Source organism: Nerophis lumbriciformis, linkage group LG21 (genome assembly GCF_033978685.3).
Source record: "Nerophis lumbriciformis linkage group LG21, RoL_Nlum_v2.1, whole genome shotgun sequence".
NCBI lineage: Eukaryota > Metazoa > Chordata > Actinopteri > Syngnathiformes > Syngnathidae > Nerophis > Nerophis lumbriciformis.
Window position 1 is genome coordinate 27,283,242 of NC_084568.2, and position 19,582 is coordinate 27,302,823.

Genomic DNA, 19,582 nt, shown 5'->3' on the forward strand with positions numbered 1-19,582 from the left:
CACACTTATTGCACAGCAGACATGGCATCTGTAAAACCGGTTTACGGTGGAGTTCAACAAGTCAATGCTGTTGCTAAAAATGTTTAATACTAACCTGAAATTACTTCGGGATTGAGGGGGGAAAATTAAAATAGAAGAAAACCCCTTAGCCAAGAAAAAAAACATTCTCTTAACAGATGCCTGATACTCTGGCAAGTTGAGATAATAAATCCCCCTGACTATCCATCCATCCATTTCTACCTGACTAGTACCGGTACTTAGAAATATTGTATTGTTCTGAAAATGTTAAATGGAGCATTATCACAGGCATTTGTATTACGCCTCGTTGGTTTGTACAGATAAACCTAATAATGGACAGAGCGCAAAGTAAGCATGTTAGTACATCGAATAGGCCCTCCCCCCAGTTTCTCATGCTGCACAATCAGCACCTCCCTACCCACCCAAAAACTAACAAAAAACATGTAAAGTTTCCAGTTATGTTGTACATGCTGTGCCACCTAGAAATGTAATCTACTACATAGCCTGACAGTGCTGCCTGACAGCTACTACACACTAAAGTCTTTGTTGGCCAGGATTTGCCAAATATCGTCACCGTGCCAAATGCTGGTTAAGCCAGTTCGCATTGCTTTGCGCTGCACTCGCCTGTACGCTCAGGTCAGACCAGCAAGACAGGAAACAATTATTTTCCCGGATGATTTGATTGAGCATCCGAATAACAGTTATTTGATGTAATCTACACCAAGTGATTCTCTGAAATCATTAGAGTGGAAAGGTTGCGAGCTTTACTGGCCTCATGTTACACAAAATTAAACCGGTCATGTGTTTCTCGATTAGGTAAGGATATATAGCGGTGGGGGAAATAATCTATTTTTAGATGCATAGCAATACATACATGGACGAATATAGAATCGATTAGTAAACGTCAATAATCGATAAATCAATGTATTTATTGTTAATAAAATAATGCAGACAGTTCTGAAATTTGTCTGACTGCAGCAAGCCACCTCACCAAGAGATCCAACCAGCTCCTTTATTTTAGGGCACCTATGTTCCAGTTTTGCACACATTTCCATTAATTCATTACATGTGGGAAATAATTTGACTGTTTCTTATTCCAAATGAATTGTTTTTTTAAAGTTGCAAGTGATAAACGCTTATTTAGTGAAACGAAATTTTTTTTAAAACTGCATCAATATACATAAATTAAAAATGCATCAATAATGGTTTTTTAATCAAATCGTAGCCCCTTAATCGTGAAGTGGCCAAAGCTTTCCACCTCAAATAGCCAACATATACACAATAGTTCAAACAGTTTTTGGTTCAGCAAACAGGTAGCAATCGTTTTCTGTCAGGTTAAAATCATATTTAACCAATGAAACAAATCATGTACAGTAATATGTGAAATACGCCGAGCTGACTATCAAGAGTGTGAGTTCAGAGATGTGGTTTCCTGAATTGTGTTAGACTATTGAGCAATGCATTGCTCCAACACTGGACACTATCACTGTTGCAATAGAGACTAATGAACAAAAAGCACTGGATGCTGAAAGCTGTTGACTTGTTGCAAGGATGCTCAACCTGCTCTATTGACTATACTCGAGGTAGTAGAGCAAAGGTGTGTTTAATATTCTCATTGTACAGGTGGTTGGTGGTATATAGGTCAGAATTGCATGAATAGCCGTCAAATTAACACATTAGTCTGACCAGGATTAACGCCATTCCACTAAATTGGTGCCATTTGTTTCCCACAGAAAAAAATGTGTTTAAACGAAATAATTTTCCCTTACAATATCATGATGTCGAGATATCCGACGATTCATATTTATCGAAGCTAACTTTTCCCGCTGTATTCCATTTTCAATTAATAAAAAAAAACAACTTACAAGGGAAAATTCTTCATGAAGAAAAGTGTTTTGCAGGTGATTTAATTGCATATTTAATAAATACAATGTATAGCTTTTATTATGATATTTTTCTACATTTAAAACACGTCAATCAAATCACTTCAATGAATGATGATTCTTTGTTTAAAATTTTGCATAGATTATGTTTTACAGGCCATCTTCTAGTCGCTTTCTGACCGTCTCTTCAGGATGCATTGTTTTGTCTTATTTACGTGCCTTCACTTAAATAGCGTCTTCTCGCCGCCATCTCAGTTGTAGATTTTAGCGCGTACATATGGAGTCTACTGACTGATATAAGTTTGAACTATATCTAAATAGCAACAGCGGAGGATGCATGTGCATGTACAAATCCGTCTGCCCCACAACAAGGGAACAGAAAGAGAAGGAACTACAAACTACAATCGGACTACAATGGTGGACTTGCGCAAAGCTCTTTGGACAAATCTCTACCAAATATGTCACCACTGAGAAAAACGTTACAAAGTGAGCAAATTACAAATGGCTCGTTAGGAGGAACTTAGGAAGTACGAAAGAAGGCAAGATTGTGTTACAAATATCTGCGCAATGCCGCCATTTCAAATTTTCAGGATTTCTGCAGATCCCAAATACACAAAAACGAGTACCAATAGTTAACAAAATATGACTTTACAATTAAATATAATAATTTAAATCTGTTATGTGGTAGTTTTACATATTTGTGTTACTACTTTATCCCAACTATATTATAGGAATATTTGTTAATAGAAAATAAGAATAAAAACTAACTGGTAAAGACTTAAAATTATTCCGACAAAGTATATGATATACAAATAATCAAACGTCAATAAATTGAAATAGACTGTATCACATAGTGTATGTATTTTTTAAGTTATGTACACACATGTACTAATGTGTGTACTTGTACATGGTTTATTGGGACAGATCCATTGAGAGTTTGAGCAGAAATTTGTTGTATAGGTATTAATTATACACTATAGACAATTACCAAAATGCTGTGTCACATGAATGGTTATTAAAGCAATTACTTTGAAAAAATATATATATATTATATGATAAGCGGTAGAAAATGGATAGATGGATGGATATCAATACAAAACACAAAGCCGTTTGGCGAATGACGATAACGTCAAATAAACAAGCTTTGTTCTTCAACAACCATGTCCTTCAGTGCAAGAGTTTGGCCAACAAAAATAAAGGAGTGATACCTCTCACATCTAATACACACTCTTTGTGCCTCACCGACAACTCAGCCTACGTTTAATTCGATGAGATGACAAAACATTTGAGCTAGTATTGATGTCATTTGAAGACTGATAAAGTTAGCAGTTAAATTAAAGGACGAATGAGCATCCCATTAAACAAACTAAAGACTTTATAAAGAAGTTATGCCACGTTACCACCACATCACCTGCTGCATGCTAACTCTCAGTCCCAGCAGCTGACGGAAGGATGCTAGTTGCATGTTCAAAATGAAACCGCAACATCAAATATTTTTCTCCTCAAACAGTATTGCGCTCTTAAACACACACCGAGACTCCGCGGAAGTAGAAGCGATTGAAATGAAGTGGAACAAAGCGATCGGCTCCGTTTACTCGGAGGCAACGTTTTCAGAGCAAAGTCCGAGAAGTGGCTGCCATGTTTTCTCGAGCCTAACGGCGCTAGTGTGCATGCGTAGTCGCAGCGGCGCTCCATTTTTTAGGAAGAAAGCAGTGTTGCTTAAAATGCATTAATAAATGACGGTTTTTCAGTAATTAAAAATATAAACGGTATTACTAACCGTCTAGAATTTTACCACGGTTTATCATTATAATTAGTCCATTAACAAGTAAAAAGTCAAGGGCGGTCAAGGTATGTACTTGCCGTTGATGCTGGGCAGTCGCTGCACTCGAGGCGGTTGCCGTGGTTAAATTTGAGCCCTGGTACAGTGTAGATATTTGGAATGTAACAAAATTTTGCAACACAAAATTTAAAAGAATAAAATTGGATTTAAAAAAACATTTTAAGAGGTTAAGTGGCGCAATAAGATTTTACTCTCTCGCTTGCTGGAGCAGCTGTCATGTTGCAGTTTTTACAAAATGGAGAACGACGTGGAGAATGAATACTCTCTCAGCTCAAAAGTTTATCGAATGACAACCGCTTCACTACAGTTTGACAGAGGCTATGTCACAGAAGTCCAAATGTTTTCCGCAGAGGGCCGCGATACAGAAGAATTGAAGAATGCGGCGACCACATTGATACATTTTGCACAGAAAAAATGCTAAAAAAACAAAAACTAATTTAGGTTAATATATGCTAAGCTATCCATACAAAACAGCAACATCCGAGCTTTGTGTTATAGGACACAAACATTTTTTTAATATGTAAATAGTACCAGTAATTTTAGATACTAGCGGTCTCCCTGCTTTTTGTTATGCTTAAATTTGCATGCCAAAGCCGAGTTATAAGCCCCATTTGCTGCTGATAGCATTGTATTTTTCCACAGCCAGAGATCGATACATTCCTGCTTGCCAATGACCGGAAATGAGAATGTGAGTGCAAAGAAGAAGAAAGGGACAAACAAAACAGAGAAACAAACCATTAAAAATATGTCCTACGGGTTAGCAGTCATACCGGCAAGTCACAAGAAGCCGCAGCCAGCCACCACAGCATGCAGCCACAAACATCCAAATGGTGACAATTATCCATTCAAATATGTAGAAGCTGCCGATGCTGAGTTACATCTGTCTCAATTTGTTCTGTCTAATCCTGACTCAACTGACTGGATGGTTGAGCACTACATTTGGTATACAAACACAGCTTGCTGTTAACTCTGACATCAATGGTGTTAATCCAAAGAACAGAGGGAATTACCAAAACAATAGATGGCAAACAATGTACAACTACAAAAAGGTTAATTGACACAATTAATTATAATATCAATACGGAGACCAAAATTGTAAAATTTTTATATAAACAACATATAAATGACATGCATTCAAGTAAAACTTTTAAAAATGTTCCTGGATGACATTCTGATAATAAACTGCATTTGCTCACAAATATTGTGGTTATTTGTTAGACTAATTTTAACTATTCAAGCAATTAATAATGATTAATTCAAATTCCAAAATGTGATGAATTTTAAAAAATAGCTGCATTTGGATTTGGGGTTTGGTTAGCTAACAGCAGCAGCGTGTCATGTTGGCATGTTTGATGTGAAGTGCGATTTGAGTTGCTTGAGGCAGACGTGGATGGACGCTTTTTTTCTGGACATAGCATGCATGTTACATAAACACTCTTGCCTTTAATTTGAATGAGCGAAACGTAGTGCCGGTACTTGCAGTTTGAGAAAACTACTTTTGAATTTCCCTGGTTCCAGCAGCTGGGGCGGAGCAGTCTTATTGTGTGTCAGTCAGAGTGTGCAGTGCATGAGCAGGGCATGATCCGCCCAACCCAGTCAATCATCATCATTATCGCACTTACAACGGCGTCATGATCGTCATCATTCCTACCTCTTCTCTCTGCATGCAGCTGATGTGTGGCCCAAACCTGATACTTTGCGCTTCATTCAACCAAAATGTAGTAACAGCCACCTTACATTCTTAGTATTGGCAAAGGCGTTTCAACGATGGGAACAGTAATTAGTTAGATCACTTGTTACTGAAAAAAATAACGCCGTTATTATCAACACTGCTCAGCAAAGAGTCAAATAATATTTTCTTCAACTCTTAATATTTGTATAAGTTATTTTATTATGCTTCTATTGATAATAAATTACCATTGCTTCTCTTTCTTCCCCTCCATTTTTCTGCATACTTTCGTATCTCAAGTTATCATTACGTATATGTATTGTTGCATTTGAACAACTGTATTGTTGATAATAAAGGTAAAGTATTGGTATTGTTCATTATCAATAGCGCTATTTCTATTGGTATTTGTATTGCTCCATTTGTAGTGTAATAATGCTCATTGTCATTTCTGTATTATTTTTTATTTTTGCTAACTGCTTATTTGCTATTACTTTTACCATCATATTTGTACATGTCGTATTTGCTGATGCTGCTCTATTGTTGTTGCTGTTGTTGTTGTTGTGTTTGCTGTTGTTGTTTTTGTCTCTCTGTCTAATCCCCCTCTTGTCCCCACAATTTCCCCCTCTGTCTTCCTTTTTTTTCTCTTTCTATCCCCTCCTGCTCCAACCCGGCTGCACCAAATGATAATATAAATACATTTAATAAAGTAAAATACAAATAAGGCAACAAGAGAAGTATCCTACACTTCTCTTTTGTAAAGTAAATCTGAACAGCCGATATGGGCATCTACATCAACTATATGATTTGCCTGAGAAGCTGGACAGGACAAAAAAAAAAAAAAAAAAGATAAATTACCACTAAACACGTGATTCGGAAAAAAAACATTTAAACTTTGCTAATTATATACAAAAAAAACAAATAGATCACCTCTCCTTTCTTTTTGTCAAAGTAGTTTTCATTGTGATTAAAGTGCAATGATTATAAAGCTGCAGACAGACAGACAGACAGACAGACAGACAGATGGAGACAGACGGAGACAGACGGAGACAGACGAAGACAGACGAAGACAGACGAAGACAGACGAAGACAGACGAAGACAGACGAAGACAGACAGAGACAGACAGAGACAGACAGACAGACAGACAGACAGACAGACAGTACTTTATTGATGTAATTTATACTGTTTAAAGTTAAGCAGGACAGATGTCTGTTAAAGAAAGATCACATTTTTTCTTTTTCTTTTTTTTCTTACATTCATCATGCTTCGGTTGATGAATAAATGAAGAACTACACGGAGAAGAAGCTACGACTGTTGTTCCTTGTGAAAATTTTGAAAGTATGTAATAATGGATTAGATTTATATAGCGCTTTTCTAGACACTCAAAGCGCTTCACAGAGAAGTGAGAGCCCATCATTCATTCACACCTGGTGGTGGTAAGCTACTTTCATAGCCACAGCTGCCCTGTGGTAGACTGATGGAAGCGTATGCTGCCAGTTTGCGTCTACTGCCCCTCCGACCACCACCTATCATTCATCATTCATTCACCAATGTGAGCGGCACTGGGGGCAAGGGTGAAGTGTCCTGCCCAAGGACACAACGGCAGCGATTAGGATGTCAAGAGGCGGGGAGCGAACCTGCAACCCTCAGGTTTCTGGCACGGCCGCTCTACCCACTACGCCATGCCGCCCCAATAACGGTAATATTTTCACATTTGCGAGCTTTAAAGTTTTAGTATTTAAGTATTATTATTTAGTATTTTAGCCTAACAATAGCGTGCGCTGCTAGCTGGCTAACATTACAAACTAACATGTAATATATTATATAACTTGTGCAGAAATTACGCATTGTTCTCTGTCCCTAAATGAGCAAGTCGGCATCTGAAATCCCTCACTTTGAAGGGCTAGATTCATACCCCTTACTTTGCGTTATGCCCACTACTCCTGCACGCAAAGAGTCATTGGGACACCACGACCTTCACGGGAACGCGCAAAATGTAGGGATAGGGCTAAAAAGTAGGGTGGGGGGAGGGGGGATTGGGCCTTCGTGTTGCCAATCAAGCTATCTTTAGGTGCATGTCTTTTGAGGTGGGAGGGACCCACGCAGTCACTGGGAGAACATGCAAACTCCACACAGAAAGACCCCGAGCCCGAGAAACAAATGCAGGACCTTCTTAATTGTGAGGCACAAGATCTAACCCCTTCCACTGGGCTGCCATTAAAGACAGATGTTGATATTTATTCTGAAAGTACCCGCCCCCTTAGAGCAGTGTTTTTCAACCACTGTGCCGCGGCAGTTTCACCTATTTGGTTTAAAAATATTTTTTGCAAACCAGTAATTATAATCTGCAAATAATGTGCCGTTGTTGAGTGTCTGTGCGATCTAGAGCTCGGCAGAGTAACCCATGTTATACCATACCATATCAGTAGGTGGAAGCCGGTAGCTAATTGCTTTGTAGATGTCGGGAACACGTCGTGTGAGATGACAACGGTTTGTTGTGATAACAATATAAGTTAAAGTACCAATGATTGTCACACACACACTAGGTGTGGTGAATGCAGGCAACAGCGGGAAGCAATTATTTTGCACAAAAAAATATATTGATCATTTAGGTTTAAGAAATAATGAGAATAACAAGTGTGATTGGTAAATTAGTTTGAATTTGTTTTAATTCTTACTTTGTGAAACAAAACACTCTTACACATTGCTTCTAATGTTTGAAATTAAATTGTTTTTCGTCAACAAAAATGTGTTATACGGATCTTTATTGGGTAATCTTTTAATTTTTTTTATAATCATATTGGAAGTATTTCGTATCATTCGTTATTTGTTATTTCGTTAAACCCCCATTCAATGTGTGACATCAGATCTAGAGTTGGAAAAAAAAGACAAATACTGAAGTTTATTTTGGGAGAGTTACGAAAAACAAATGGCACCTACTAGGTGGAATGATATATAAACACATATATAAAATGGATGTATAGTTTCTTGAGACAATTATTCAACTCCTTACCTCTGAAGAGCCCCCCTTGAAGACGCCACTGGTCCCTAAAAGACAAGATAAAATGTATTTAAAACATGAGCAACACAGGTTTTGCTTTAGGTTTGGAAAAACTGCTTAATGATCTGCTGGTTAATGAGCTATGCTATTTCCAGCATGGGCTGCTAATGACAATGAGGTCAATGATGAGCCTTCATGGCATTTACTAACTACTGCTTCTTCATACCAGCAGCTCGGCACAAATTGGAACTACTTTACCCTCCAGTTGCCTGCTCTAGATTCACAAAGTCCCTGAGGAAGTTTCTACAATCACCACCTCCCTTAGAAAATGCATTTCCTACTTCTGACTTCAGACACTATGAGCAGTCAGCTTGTAAAGACATGGCTACATTGGCTAGGTTTTTAATGACTGTACTTTCTTCCTTTGCTTTTGACGTATTATGATGAATGGTGCGATGCCGTGGAAGGCAAGTGTGACCCCAGGAACCATGCTTGATCAGTGTCATGCAGTATCATGCTTCAAACCCCGCTTTGAAAAGCTGTGCAAAACGTGCTAATTGTAGCAATAATCCTGATTTCCTCATTTTGATTTAAAAAAAATAAAACATCAGTACAAATGGTTTTCATTTTTGTTTTGTAGGTTGAAGTATCAATCTTTGTTTTGTAGGTTAAAATGTTTTATATTATGCTCATGGGTTAATGTTGATCAATTTAGATTTATTATTTGAGTTAATCTTATTTTTCAGTATCAAAAGGTTTATGTCGACTAAAAAATGTTTAGTTTAAATAAAGATTTTTTTTTTTTTCAGGCAAATTGATGCACTTTATATATTTTCTGATACAGACTGAACAAAACAATGTTAATAAAGTTATTCTCTGTTGTCCATTAAGTTATATTTAATTGTGTCTTTTTTTTTCTTTAATGTAAATAAAGAAAGAAAGCTCGAAGACCAGTATGAAGAACATAAACAAGGAACCCAAATTTCCCTCGCCCGGACGCGGGTCACCGGGGCCCCCTCTGGAGCCAGGCCCGGAGGTGGGGCATGATGGCGAGCGCCTGGTGGCCGGGCCTGTCCCCATGGGGCCCGGCCGGGCACAGCCCGAAGAGGCAACGTGGGTCCCCCCTCCAATGGGCTCACCACCCATAGCAGGGGCCATAGAGGTCGGGTGCAGTGTGAGCTGGGCGGCAGCCGAAGGCAGGGCACTTGGCGGTCCGATCCTCGGCTACATAAGCTAGCTCTTGGGACGTGGAACGTCACCTCGCTGGGGGGGAAGGAGCCTGAGCTAGTGCGTGAGGTGGAGAAGTTCCGGGTAGATATAGTCGGACTCACTTCGACGCACAGCAAGGGCTCTGGAACCAGTTCTCTTGAGAGGGGCTGGACTCTCTTCCACTCTGGCGTTGCCGGCAGTGAGATGCGACGGGCTGGGGTGGCAATTCTTGTTTCCCCCCCGGCTCAAAGCCTGCACGTTGGAGTTCAACCCGGTGGACAAGAGGGTAGCCTCCCTCCGCCTTCGGGTGGGGGTACGGGTCCTGACTGTTGTTTGGGCTTATGCGCCAAACGGCAGCTCAGATTACCCACCCTTTTTGGATTCACTCGAGGGAGTACTGGAAAGTGCTCCCCCGGGTGATTCCCTCGTTCTACTGGGGGACTTCAACGCTCATGTTGGCAACGACAGTGAAACCTGGAGAGGCGTGATTGGGAAGAATGGCCGCCCGGATCTGAATCCGAGTGGTGTTTTGTTATTGGACTTTTGTGCTCGTCACAGATTGTCAATAACAAACACCATGTTCAAACATAAGGGTGTCCATATGTGCACTTGGCACCAGGACACCCTAGGCCGCAGTTCCATGATCGACTTTGTAGTTGTGTCATCGGATTTGCGGTCTCATGTTTTGGACACTCGGGTGAAGAGAGGGGCGGAGCTTTCTACCGATCACCACCTGGTGGTGAGTTGGCTGCGATGGTGGGGGAGGATGCCGGACAGACCTGGCAGGCCCAAACGCATTGTGAGGGTTTGCTGGGAATGCCTGGCAGAGTCTCAATTCCCACCTCCGAAAGAACTTTGAACATGTCACGAGGGAGGCACTAGACATTGAGTCCGAGTGGACGATGTTCCGTGCCTCTATTGTCGAGGCGGCCGATTGGAGCTGTGGCCGCAAGGTGGTTGGTGCCTGTCGTGGCGGTAATCCTAGAACCCAAGGGATGCCGTCAAGCTGAAGAAAAAGTCCTATCGGGCTTTTTTGGCTCATAGGACTCCGGAGGCAGCAGACAGGTACCGACAGGCCAAGCGATGTGCGGCTTCGGCGGTCGCGGAGGCAAAAACTCGGACATGGGAGGAGTTCGGGGAAGCCATGGAAAACGACTTCCGGACGGCTTCGAAGCGATTCTGGACCACCATCCGCCGCCTCAGGAAGGGGAAGCAGTGCAATGTCAACACCGTATATGGTGAGGATGGTGTTCTGCTGACCTCGACTGCGGATGTTGTGGCTCGGTGGAGGGAATACTTCAAAGACCTCCTCAATCCTACCAGCACGTCTTCCTATGAGGAAGCAGGGCCTGGGGAATCTGTGGTGGGCTCTCCTATTTCTGGGGCTGAGGTTGCCGAGGTAGTTAAAAAGCTCCTCGGTGGCAAGGCCCCGGGGGTGGATGAGATCCGCCCGGAGTTCCTTAAGGCTCTGGATGTTGTGGGGCTGTCTTGGTTGACAAGACTCTGCAACATCGCGTGGACATCGGGGGCGGTACCTCTGGATTGGCATATCGGGGTGGTGGTTCCTCTCTTTAAGAAGGGGAACCGAAGGGTGTGTTCCAACTATCGTGGGATCACACTCCTCAGCCTTCCCGGTAAGGTCTATTCAGGTGTACTGGAGAGGAGGCTACGCCGGATAGTCGAACCTTGGATTCAGGAGGAACAGTGTGGTTTTCGTCCTGGTCGTGGAACTGTGGACCAGCTCTATACTCTCGGCAGGGTCCTTGAGGGTGCATGGGAGTTTGCTCAACCAGTCTACATGTGCTTTGTGGACTTGGAGAAGGCATTCGACCGTGTACCCCGGGAAGTCCTGTGGGGAGTGCTCAGAGAGTATGGGGTAACGGACGGTTCGCTCCCTGTATAATCAGTGTTAGAGCTTGGGCCGCATTGCCGGCAGTAAGTCGGACACGTTTCCAGTGAGGGTTGGACTCCGCCAGGGCTGCCCTTTGTCACCGATTCTGTTCATAACCTTTATGGACAGAATTTCTAGGCACAGTCAAGGCGTTGAGGGTATCTGGTTTGGTGGCTGCAGGATTAGGTCTCTGCTTTTTGCAGATGATGTGGTCCTGATGGCTTCATCTGGCCGAGATCTTCAGCTCTCACTGGATCGGTTCGCAGCCGAGTGTGAAGCGACTGGGATGGGAATCAGCACCTCCAAATCCGAGTCCATGGTTCTCTCCTGGAAAAGGGTGGAGTGCCATCTCCGGGTTGGGGAGGAGATCTTGCCCCAAGTGGAGGAGTTCAAGTACCTCGGAGTCTTGTTCACGAGTGAGGGAAGAGTGGATCGTGAGATCGACAGGCGGATCGGTGCGGCGTCTTCAGTAATGCGGACGCTGTATCGATCCGTTGTGGTGAAGAAGGAGCTGAGCCAGAAGGCAAAGCTCTCGATTCACTGGTCGATCTACGTTCCCATCCTCACCTATGGTCATGAGCTTTGGGTCATGACCGAAAGGACAAGATCACGGGTACAAGCGGCCGAAATGAGTTTCCTCCGCCGGGTGGCGGGGCTCTCCCTTAGAGATAGGGTGAGAAGCTCTGTCATCCGGGGGGAGCTCAAAGTAAAGCCGCTGCTCCTCCACATCGAGAGGAGCCAGATGAGGTGGTTCGGGCATCTGGTCAGGATGCCACCCGAACGCCTCCTTCGGGAGGTGTTTCAGGCACGTCCGACCGGTAGGAGGCCACGGGGAAGACCCAGGACACGTTGGGAAGACTATGTCTCCCGGCTGGCCTGGGAACGCCTCGGGATCCCCCGGGAGGAGCTGGACGAAGTGGCTGGGGAGAGGGAAGTCTGGGCTTCACTGCTTAAGCTGCTGCCCCCGCGACCCGACCTCGGATAAGCGGAAGAAGATGGATGTATGGATGGGTTAATAAAGATACAATGTTATGCAGAGGTGTACTTATAACACTTTTATAGACAAATTATAGTATTTATAGTCATGGCGGAGTGAGGTGGCGCAAAGTGTTTTCTTTTTACGGCGGGGGCATAGCAGAAAATAATTGAGAGTATAACGCCCTTGACAATTACTACCATTCGAAGATAAAAAAAAACTTGTCTCTAAAGTCAGAGCAAAAGTTAAAAGTGTTTTTGTGCATGAGCTCACAAGGGAACATTTTAGGAGAGGCGCCGCAGTATGATAAAGTAAACACATTATTCAAACCTTTTAAGTTAGTCACCTACAGAATTTTATGTTTAAAGTAGGGCTGTCAAAAATAACGAGTGTGATTATGACAAAAAATTACCGCATTAATCATGTATATGCACAGATTATTCACGCAATTTATTTTGACCGTATTGGTTTTTGACCTCAACTAGGGTTGGGCGATATACTGAATATACTCGATATATCGCGGGTTTGTCTCTGTGTGATATAGAAAATGGCTATATCGTGATATTCGAGTATACGTTCTCACGTAGTTGCTTTTAGCTGCATTACACTACAGGCGTTTCTCACTCTATCTTGTCTCTCCTTCTCACGGAGAAGTAAAACAAGCGCACCTTCTTACATACGTGACATACTGTCGCGCGTGCAACGTCATACGCCCTCGCGGAGCAGAGAGGTAGCGGCATGGGTAAAGTTAGCTGTGGTGCTAGCGTAGTGGTGCGAGTGGTAATACGAGAGAGAGAAGGTGAGAATCTGGTAACAAATGAAGGAAGAATTAATTCCCAACAAAAACAACACGGGGTCCATCGTCTGGGGGTGGTTTGGCTTCAAGCGGCAATATGTCGAACAGACAACCGTAATATGTCAAGTTTGCGGCAAAAGCGTTGCTGCAAAAAGTAGCACCACTGCTAATGTGTAGCGTCATTTGAAAAGTCACCCGCTAGAGCGTGATAAGTGCTTGAAACTCCGCATGTCAACATCTCCGTTTGGTGCCACACCCTACAAAATGCCAAAGCAACCATTTCCACATCAATATCGTATGAAAAGAATTGTCAACAACAGAAGGCGATAACGCCCGCAGGAACCTACCATATAGCGAAGGACGTACACTATTTGATTTCGTATTATGGAGCTCATTTTTATTTGACAGTTATTGAAATATATTGTGTGACATATGCACAAAAGTGCACTTTTTTGTTTTAAACTATAGTAGTGGCGTTCTGTACAAAAAGTGCACTTTAATTTAGTATTGTTTTGATAAGTCATCTTAGTGACATCATGTACAGAAGTGCACTAATAGCTTGTTTTAAAATGTCTCTGACAATCTTGCACTTTCTGTTTTGAAATTTCATGAATGTTTGTGCCACTGCTAAATAACTGTTTAACAAATACAGTTTTGGTAAATTGACTTAGTTGTGATTTCCCTCTCTGCATGAAAGTTTAAAATTAGCATATATTAATGCAGTATGAACAATAATGTTTTAATGTAGACACATACAAACCCTGTTTCCATATGAGTTGAGAAATTGTGTTAGATGTAAATATAAACAGAATACAATGATTTGCAAATCATTTTCAACCCATATTCAATTGAATATGCTACAAAGACAACATATTTGATGTTCAAACTGATAAACTTTTTTTTTTTTTGCAAATAATCATTAACTTTAGAATTTGATGCCAGCAACACGTGACAAAGAAGTTGGGAAAGGTGGCAATAAATACTGATAAAAATGAGGAATGCTCATCAAACACTTATTTGGAACATCCCACAGGTGAACAGGCATATTGGGAACAGGTGGGTGCCATGATTGGGTATAAAATTAGGTTCCATGAAATGCTCAGTCATTCACAAACAAGGATGGGGCGAAGGTCACCACTTTGTCAACAAATGCGTGAGCAAATTGTTGAACAGTTTAAGAAAAACCTTTCTCAACCAGCTATTGCAAGGAATTTAGGGATTTCACCATCTACGGTCCGTAATATCATCAAAGGGTTCAGAGAATCTGGAGAAATCACTGCACGTAAGCAGCTAAGCTTACCTTTGATCCCTCAGGCTGTACTACATCAACAAGCGACATCAGTGTGTAAAGGATACCACCACATGGGCTCAGGAACACTTCAGAAACCCACTGTCAGTAACTACAGTTGGTCGCTACATCTGTAAGTGCAAGTTAAAACTCTCCTATGCAAGGTGAAAACCGTTTATCAACAACACCCAAAAACGCCGTCGGCTTCGCTGGGCCTGAGCTCATCTAAGATGGACTGATACAAAGTGGAAAAGTGTTCTGTGGTCTGACGAGTCCACATTTCAAATTGTTTTTAAACTGTGGACGTCGTGTCCTCCGGACCAAAGAGGAAAAGAACCATTCGGATTGTTATAGGCGCAAAGTTGAAAAGCCAGCATCTGTGATGGTATGGGGGTGTATTAGTGCCAAAGACATGGGTAACTTACACATCTGTGAAGGCGCCAATAATGCTGAAAGGTACATACAGGTTTTGGAGCAACATATGTTGCCATCCAAGCAAAGGTTACCATGGACGTGTTACATCAACGTGGCTTCATAGTAAAAGAGTGCGGGTACTAGACTGGCCTGCCTGTAGTCCAGACCTGTCTCCCATTGAAAATGTGTGGCGCATTATGAACCCTAAAATACCACAACGGAGACCCCCGGACTGTTGAACAACTTAAGCTGTACATCGAGCAAGAATGGGAAAGAATTCCACCCGAGAAGCTTAAAAAATGTGTCTCCTCAGTTCCCAAACGTTTACTGAGTGTTGTTAAAAGGAAAAGCCATGTAACACAGTGGTGAACATGCCCTTTCCCAACTACTCTGGCATGCGTTGCAGCCATGAAATTCTAAGTTAATTATTATTTGCAAAAAAAAATAAAGTTTATGAGTTTGAACATCAAATATCTTGTCTTTGGAGTGCATTCAATTGAATATGGGTTGAAAAGGATTTGCAAATCATTGTATTACATTTATATTTACATCTAACACAATTTCCCAACTCATATGGAAACGGGGTTTGTAGAATTATCATACTGGTGTGATTATATGCATCAAGTGTTAATTCAAGGCTAAGGCAAAATATCGAGATATATATCGTGTATCGTGACACGGCCTAAAAATATCGAGATATTAATAAAAGGCCATATCGCCCAGCCCTAACCTCAACCGAAAAAACTGAAAAACAGCACGTGGGTTGTGTACAGACAGTGATGGCATCATTGCATACAAGATGAGTGAGCAGTCTCCAACTGAGTTTTGAACACATAAATGATGAGTATTCAAGCAAAACATTTAAAAAAATGTTAATGTATGCCATTCTGATAAAAAAAATGCATGTGTCCAAATATTGGTGTCTTTTTTTTTATTAATTTAAGTTATGCAAGCATGTAGTAACCTGTGATTAATCATGATGAATCCAAAATTTGAACATGCCATTAATCTGATTTAAAAAAAATTGACACCACTAGTTTAAGACAAAATACATCGATTTTTAAATTTCTATACTGAGCAGAAAACTCCAGAAAATTACTTTTTCGGGAGTAGGAGAGGCCTTATTAAGGCTAGGTGTTTTTGGCAAAAATCTAAATCACGATTAATTTAACCTTTTCTTAATAACTAAAATAAATAAACACTGATAGAAAACCCACTATTTTGCATGTTTTGCGTTTCTTAGGCTTCACTGATCGTTTTGGTTTTAGTATTTTATCTGTTTTAACGGCTAAGCTTTTATTATTTTAAATATTGTTTTGTACTGCAGCAGTTTAAGATTAATTAAAAAGAAAAGTGCATAACAAATAAAATATATTATTTATTGGCGACAAATTTAGAGGTTGACAAGTTTCTCAGAACGGATTATGGTCAACCTTGCAGGTGCCGAAGTTGTTTTGACAAAATTTCAGTGAATTCAAAGGAAGTAAATGTTCCGACACAATTGCATTACATAACAACGGTTCCGTTTAAACCTACAGTACTTTCTCGCCCACTCTGAGAGCACCACTAGCTTGTAACCAGTGGCAACAGCTACTTCAATGCAGCTGCAGCAGTTCCGCAGGTCAACACATGCTTAAAGGATCCTGGGAAGACTGTTCACCTGTAGGAACACTTGAGGCTGCATTCACCTAATCTAGAAAGAGTCGGGTACACCAACCCAAGTGACGTGTTCGTAAGACAAGACTCCTCTGCTTGCGGTTAGCATGGTTACACACGGATAAACGACAGACATCATTCTGCTATCGGTCCCTTTTGTTATGAAAGAGCATGTTTACGAGCCATGCAGTTTTTGTTCACGCACAGAAACACACCCATGCGAGTACCTCGTTGCAATGCTCGTCTCCAGAAATGTGTCCTAATATCTGTAAGGCAGAACACGGTCAAGCTAAAATGATTGAACAACAATATAAAATGGTACCTTGGTTTTAGTATGTCCTACGTCTTGTAGTATTCTGTTTTTGACATACATTTTCCCCAAAAAAATTGTACTGGTTTATATATACCAGATCCATTCAACTTGTGGCCCGCGGGCCACATGCGACCCAGCAAAGCTTTTAACTTGGCCTGCAAACATCACCCAAATGGCTTGATGAAACCATTCACATGAGGGTTGCTCATGTATGCAGTCCTATCGCTTCACTGATAGATGCTGGGTGCCGCAGGGGGACAACAGCGAGGCATAAGTGTCACAATGAAGTACAAGATAACTACTCATTCAAACCAAAAATGGCACTATCAACCCTGAAAATATTTTTAAATAAATTGAGAGAACCAGACTTTTAACAGGGACCAGACAGCAAAGTATGAATGAGCCATTGCTCGAGTCCTTGTTTCTTGTCGGACATTTTAAGCGACGGACAGTCACTACATTTCCATGCACTAAATTAGTCAGATTTCCCAAATAGTTAGGTTTTCTGTATTTTCACACCTACATGTGAAGTCCCAGTGTCCATGCACACAAATATGACTATGGGTCATACACATGTGCCTATTGTACACTGGAGGGCACTTAATTCCTTTTAGCATTGATAAAAGTATTTATTTTCCGGTTGACTTATGACGTCACACTCGGCGTCTTGGCACCTAACAAGTTGACAGCCTCGCTCTGTTGTGATGTCCCCTGTAATATTGACACGGATTAGAAATACTACGTCTCTGATGGCTATGCTGATGTTAAACAGCAGACAGCGTCAAGAAATTTTCTTAGATTGCGCTACGAACATACGCTACAACCAAAAATGTATTGGGATTTTTTTTCGAAGGAATTTATGGATGGAGAATGTTGTAAACAAAACTTTCAAATGATTATACATCACTGTTACACTACAATAAGCAAGGCATACCATGCAGTCCCGCGCGCTGCTCTCGGACTATCAGATCACGTGATGGTGCACTTAATCCCTTCATACAGACAGAGACTGAAACTGTTATGAGGACCATTAAGTGTTACACCACTGAGGCTGTGGGGGAGCTGCGCGCATGTTTGGAGACGACCAGTGTTGGTAACGCCGTTACTATCGGCGGTAAATAGTAATCTAACGCGTTATTTTTTATATTCAGTAACTCAGTTACCGTTACTACATGATGCGTTACTGCGTTATTTTGCGTTATTTTTTATGTAGTATCGGCTAGAAACTGAGAAGATCTGAGTGTTTTATTGCAGCGCTGCGGAAGAGGCGATAAGGAGGAGGCGCGCCGCGCGCTGTCTGTGTGTACGTGTGTGTGTGTGTGTGTGTGTGTGTGTGTGTGTGTGTGTGTGGGAGGGGGCGTGTCTGTGTCTACTAACAAGACGTCATGGCGAACCCCGAAGCCGAGTTTCTTAAAATGGAGATATTTTCAGTATGTTTCTTTTATCGACCACAAAAAAAAGAACATTTTAGTTGAATGTAAGTTGTGTCTTGGATCAAAGATCCTATCCTCGCAATTCAAATATGCTGAAACAGCTACAAAAACAACATGCTTCGACGAAGCTAGTAAAGAGACACACACTTCACCTCCACCTCCAACAGCGGCTGGATTTTAACGAGGCACTGCACACTGAAGGTACACACACTCTGTCAATTTTCTTATATACTCTTTCATTCTAGACTTCGAGAGTGTTTGATTATCACATCACTCTAGATGTTTAGACTATAAAGTTCACAAACCTAAAGAGGGATACTAGTGGGCCAGGCTAATATTTCCTTTTCTCTAAACTAAGTGGGGAAATGTGTAGAGTGTTCTGGGCTTCAGACATGATTTTATTTCAGAATTCCTTGAGATAAAAAAATGCCTGGTTAGGCTTTATGTATGTAGTGTGCCTTTCTTGGTTTACAGCTATGTTGTTATTATGCTGTTTGTTACTTATGTATGTTATGTTGCAGCTATTTAAAATAGTTTTGTCAATTTCTTCTGGTCTGAAAAAAATTGGCCCTTTGAAACATATCTTTGTCTTTGTGTGTTGTATGTAGACCACATTGCTTAGCAGAGTTCAGTTATTGCAAATGCATGTCAAGTTGATCAACAGATTGTATTATTCTCCAGTGCAATAACAGTACTGAAATGAAGGCTAAAAGGGCATTAAATGGGGCCTTAAAAAAATTAAAAAATATATATAAGTAACTAAATAGTTACTTTTCACAGTAACACATTACTTTTTGGTTTAAGTAACTGAGTTAGTAACTGAGTTACTTTTGAAATAAAGTAACTAGTAACTGTAACTAGTTACTGGTTTTCAGTAACTAACCCAACACTGGAGACGACAGACTGGGAGGCAATTGGAGCGGCCACGGACAATCTGGACGGGTATATGGACACTGTGACCTCATACATACAGTTCAATGAGGCGCGCATCATTCCAACGCGCACCAGGGCTTGTTATAACGACAAGCCCTGGTTCACACCCAAGCTCCGACAGCTGCGCAAGAAAAAGGAGACTCCGTGGAGGAGCGGGGACTGTAGTACCTACAGAAAAGCGAAGTACCACTTCAACAGGGAAGTGGAGAAAGCTAAAATTGTGTACTCTAACCATCTACAGGAACAGTTCAGCTCCAATGA

The 19,582-nt window shown here is 41.4% G+C and overlaps 1 protein-coding gene across 7 annotated transcripts in view; it reads right to left on the reverse strand.

Annotated features, from left to right (window-relative positions):
* The window catches only part of LOC133620899 (phosphatidylinositol 4-phosphate 5-kinase type-1 alpha-like), a 112,893-nt gene that overhangs the window by 65,703 nt on the left and 27,608 nt on the right, over nucleotides 1–19,582 (reverse strand). For 4 of the 7 annotated variants that reach the window (XR_009817583.2, XR_009817584.2, XR_009817582.2 and 1 more), the window contains one exon: nucleotides 8,425–8,459. Coding sequence is in view for 2 of the 7 variants with exons in the window: in XM_061982531.2 (XP_061838515.1) it covers nucleotides 8,425–8,459 (35 nt within the window). In the remaining 5 variants the exon portion in view is untranslated. The other 3 variants (XM_061982533.2, XM_061982534.2, XM_061982532.2) reach the window with 3 other exon arrangements.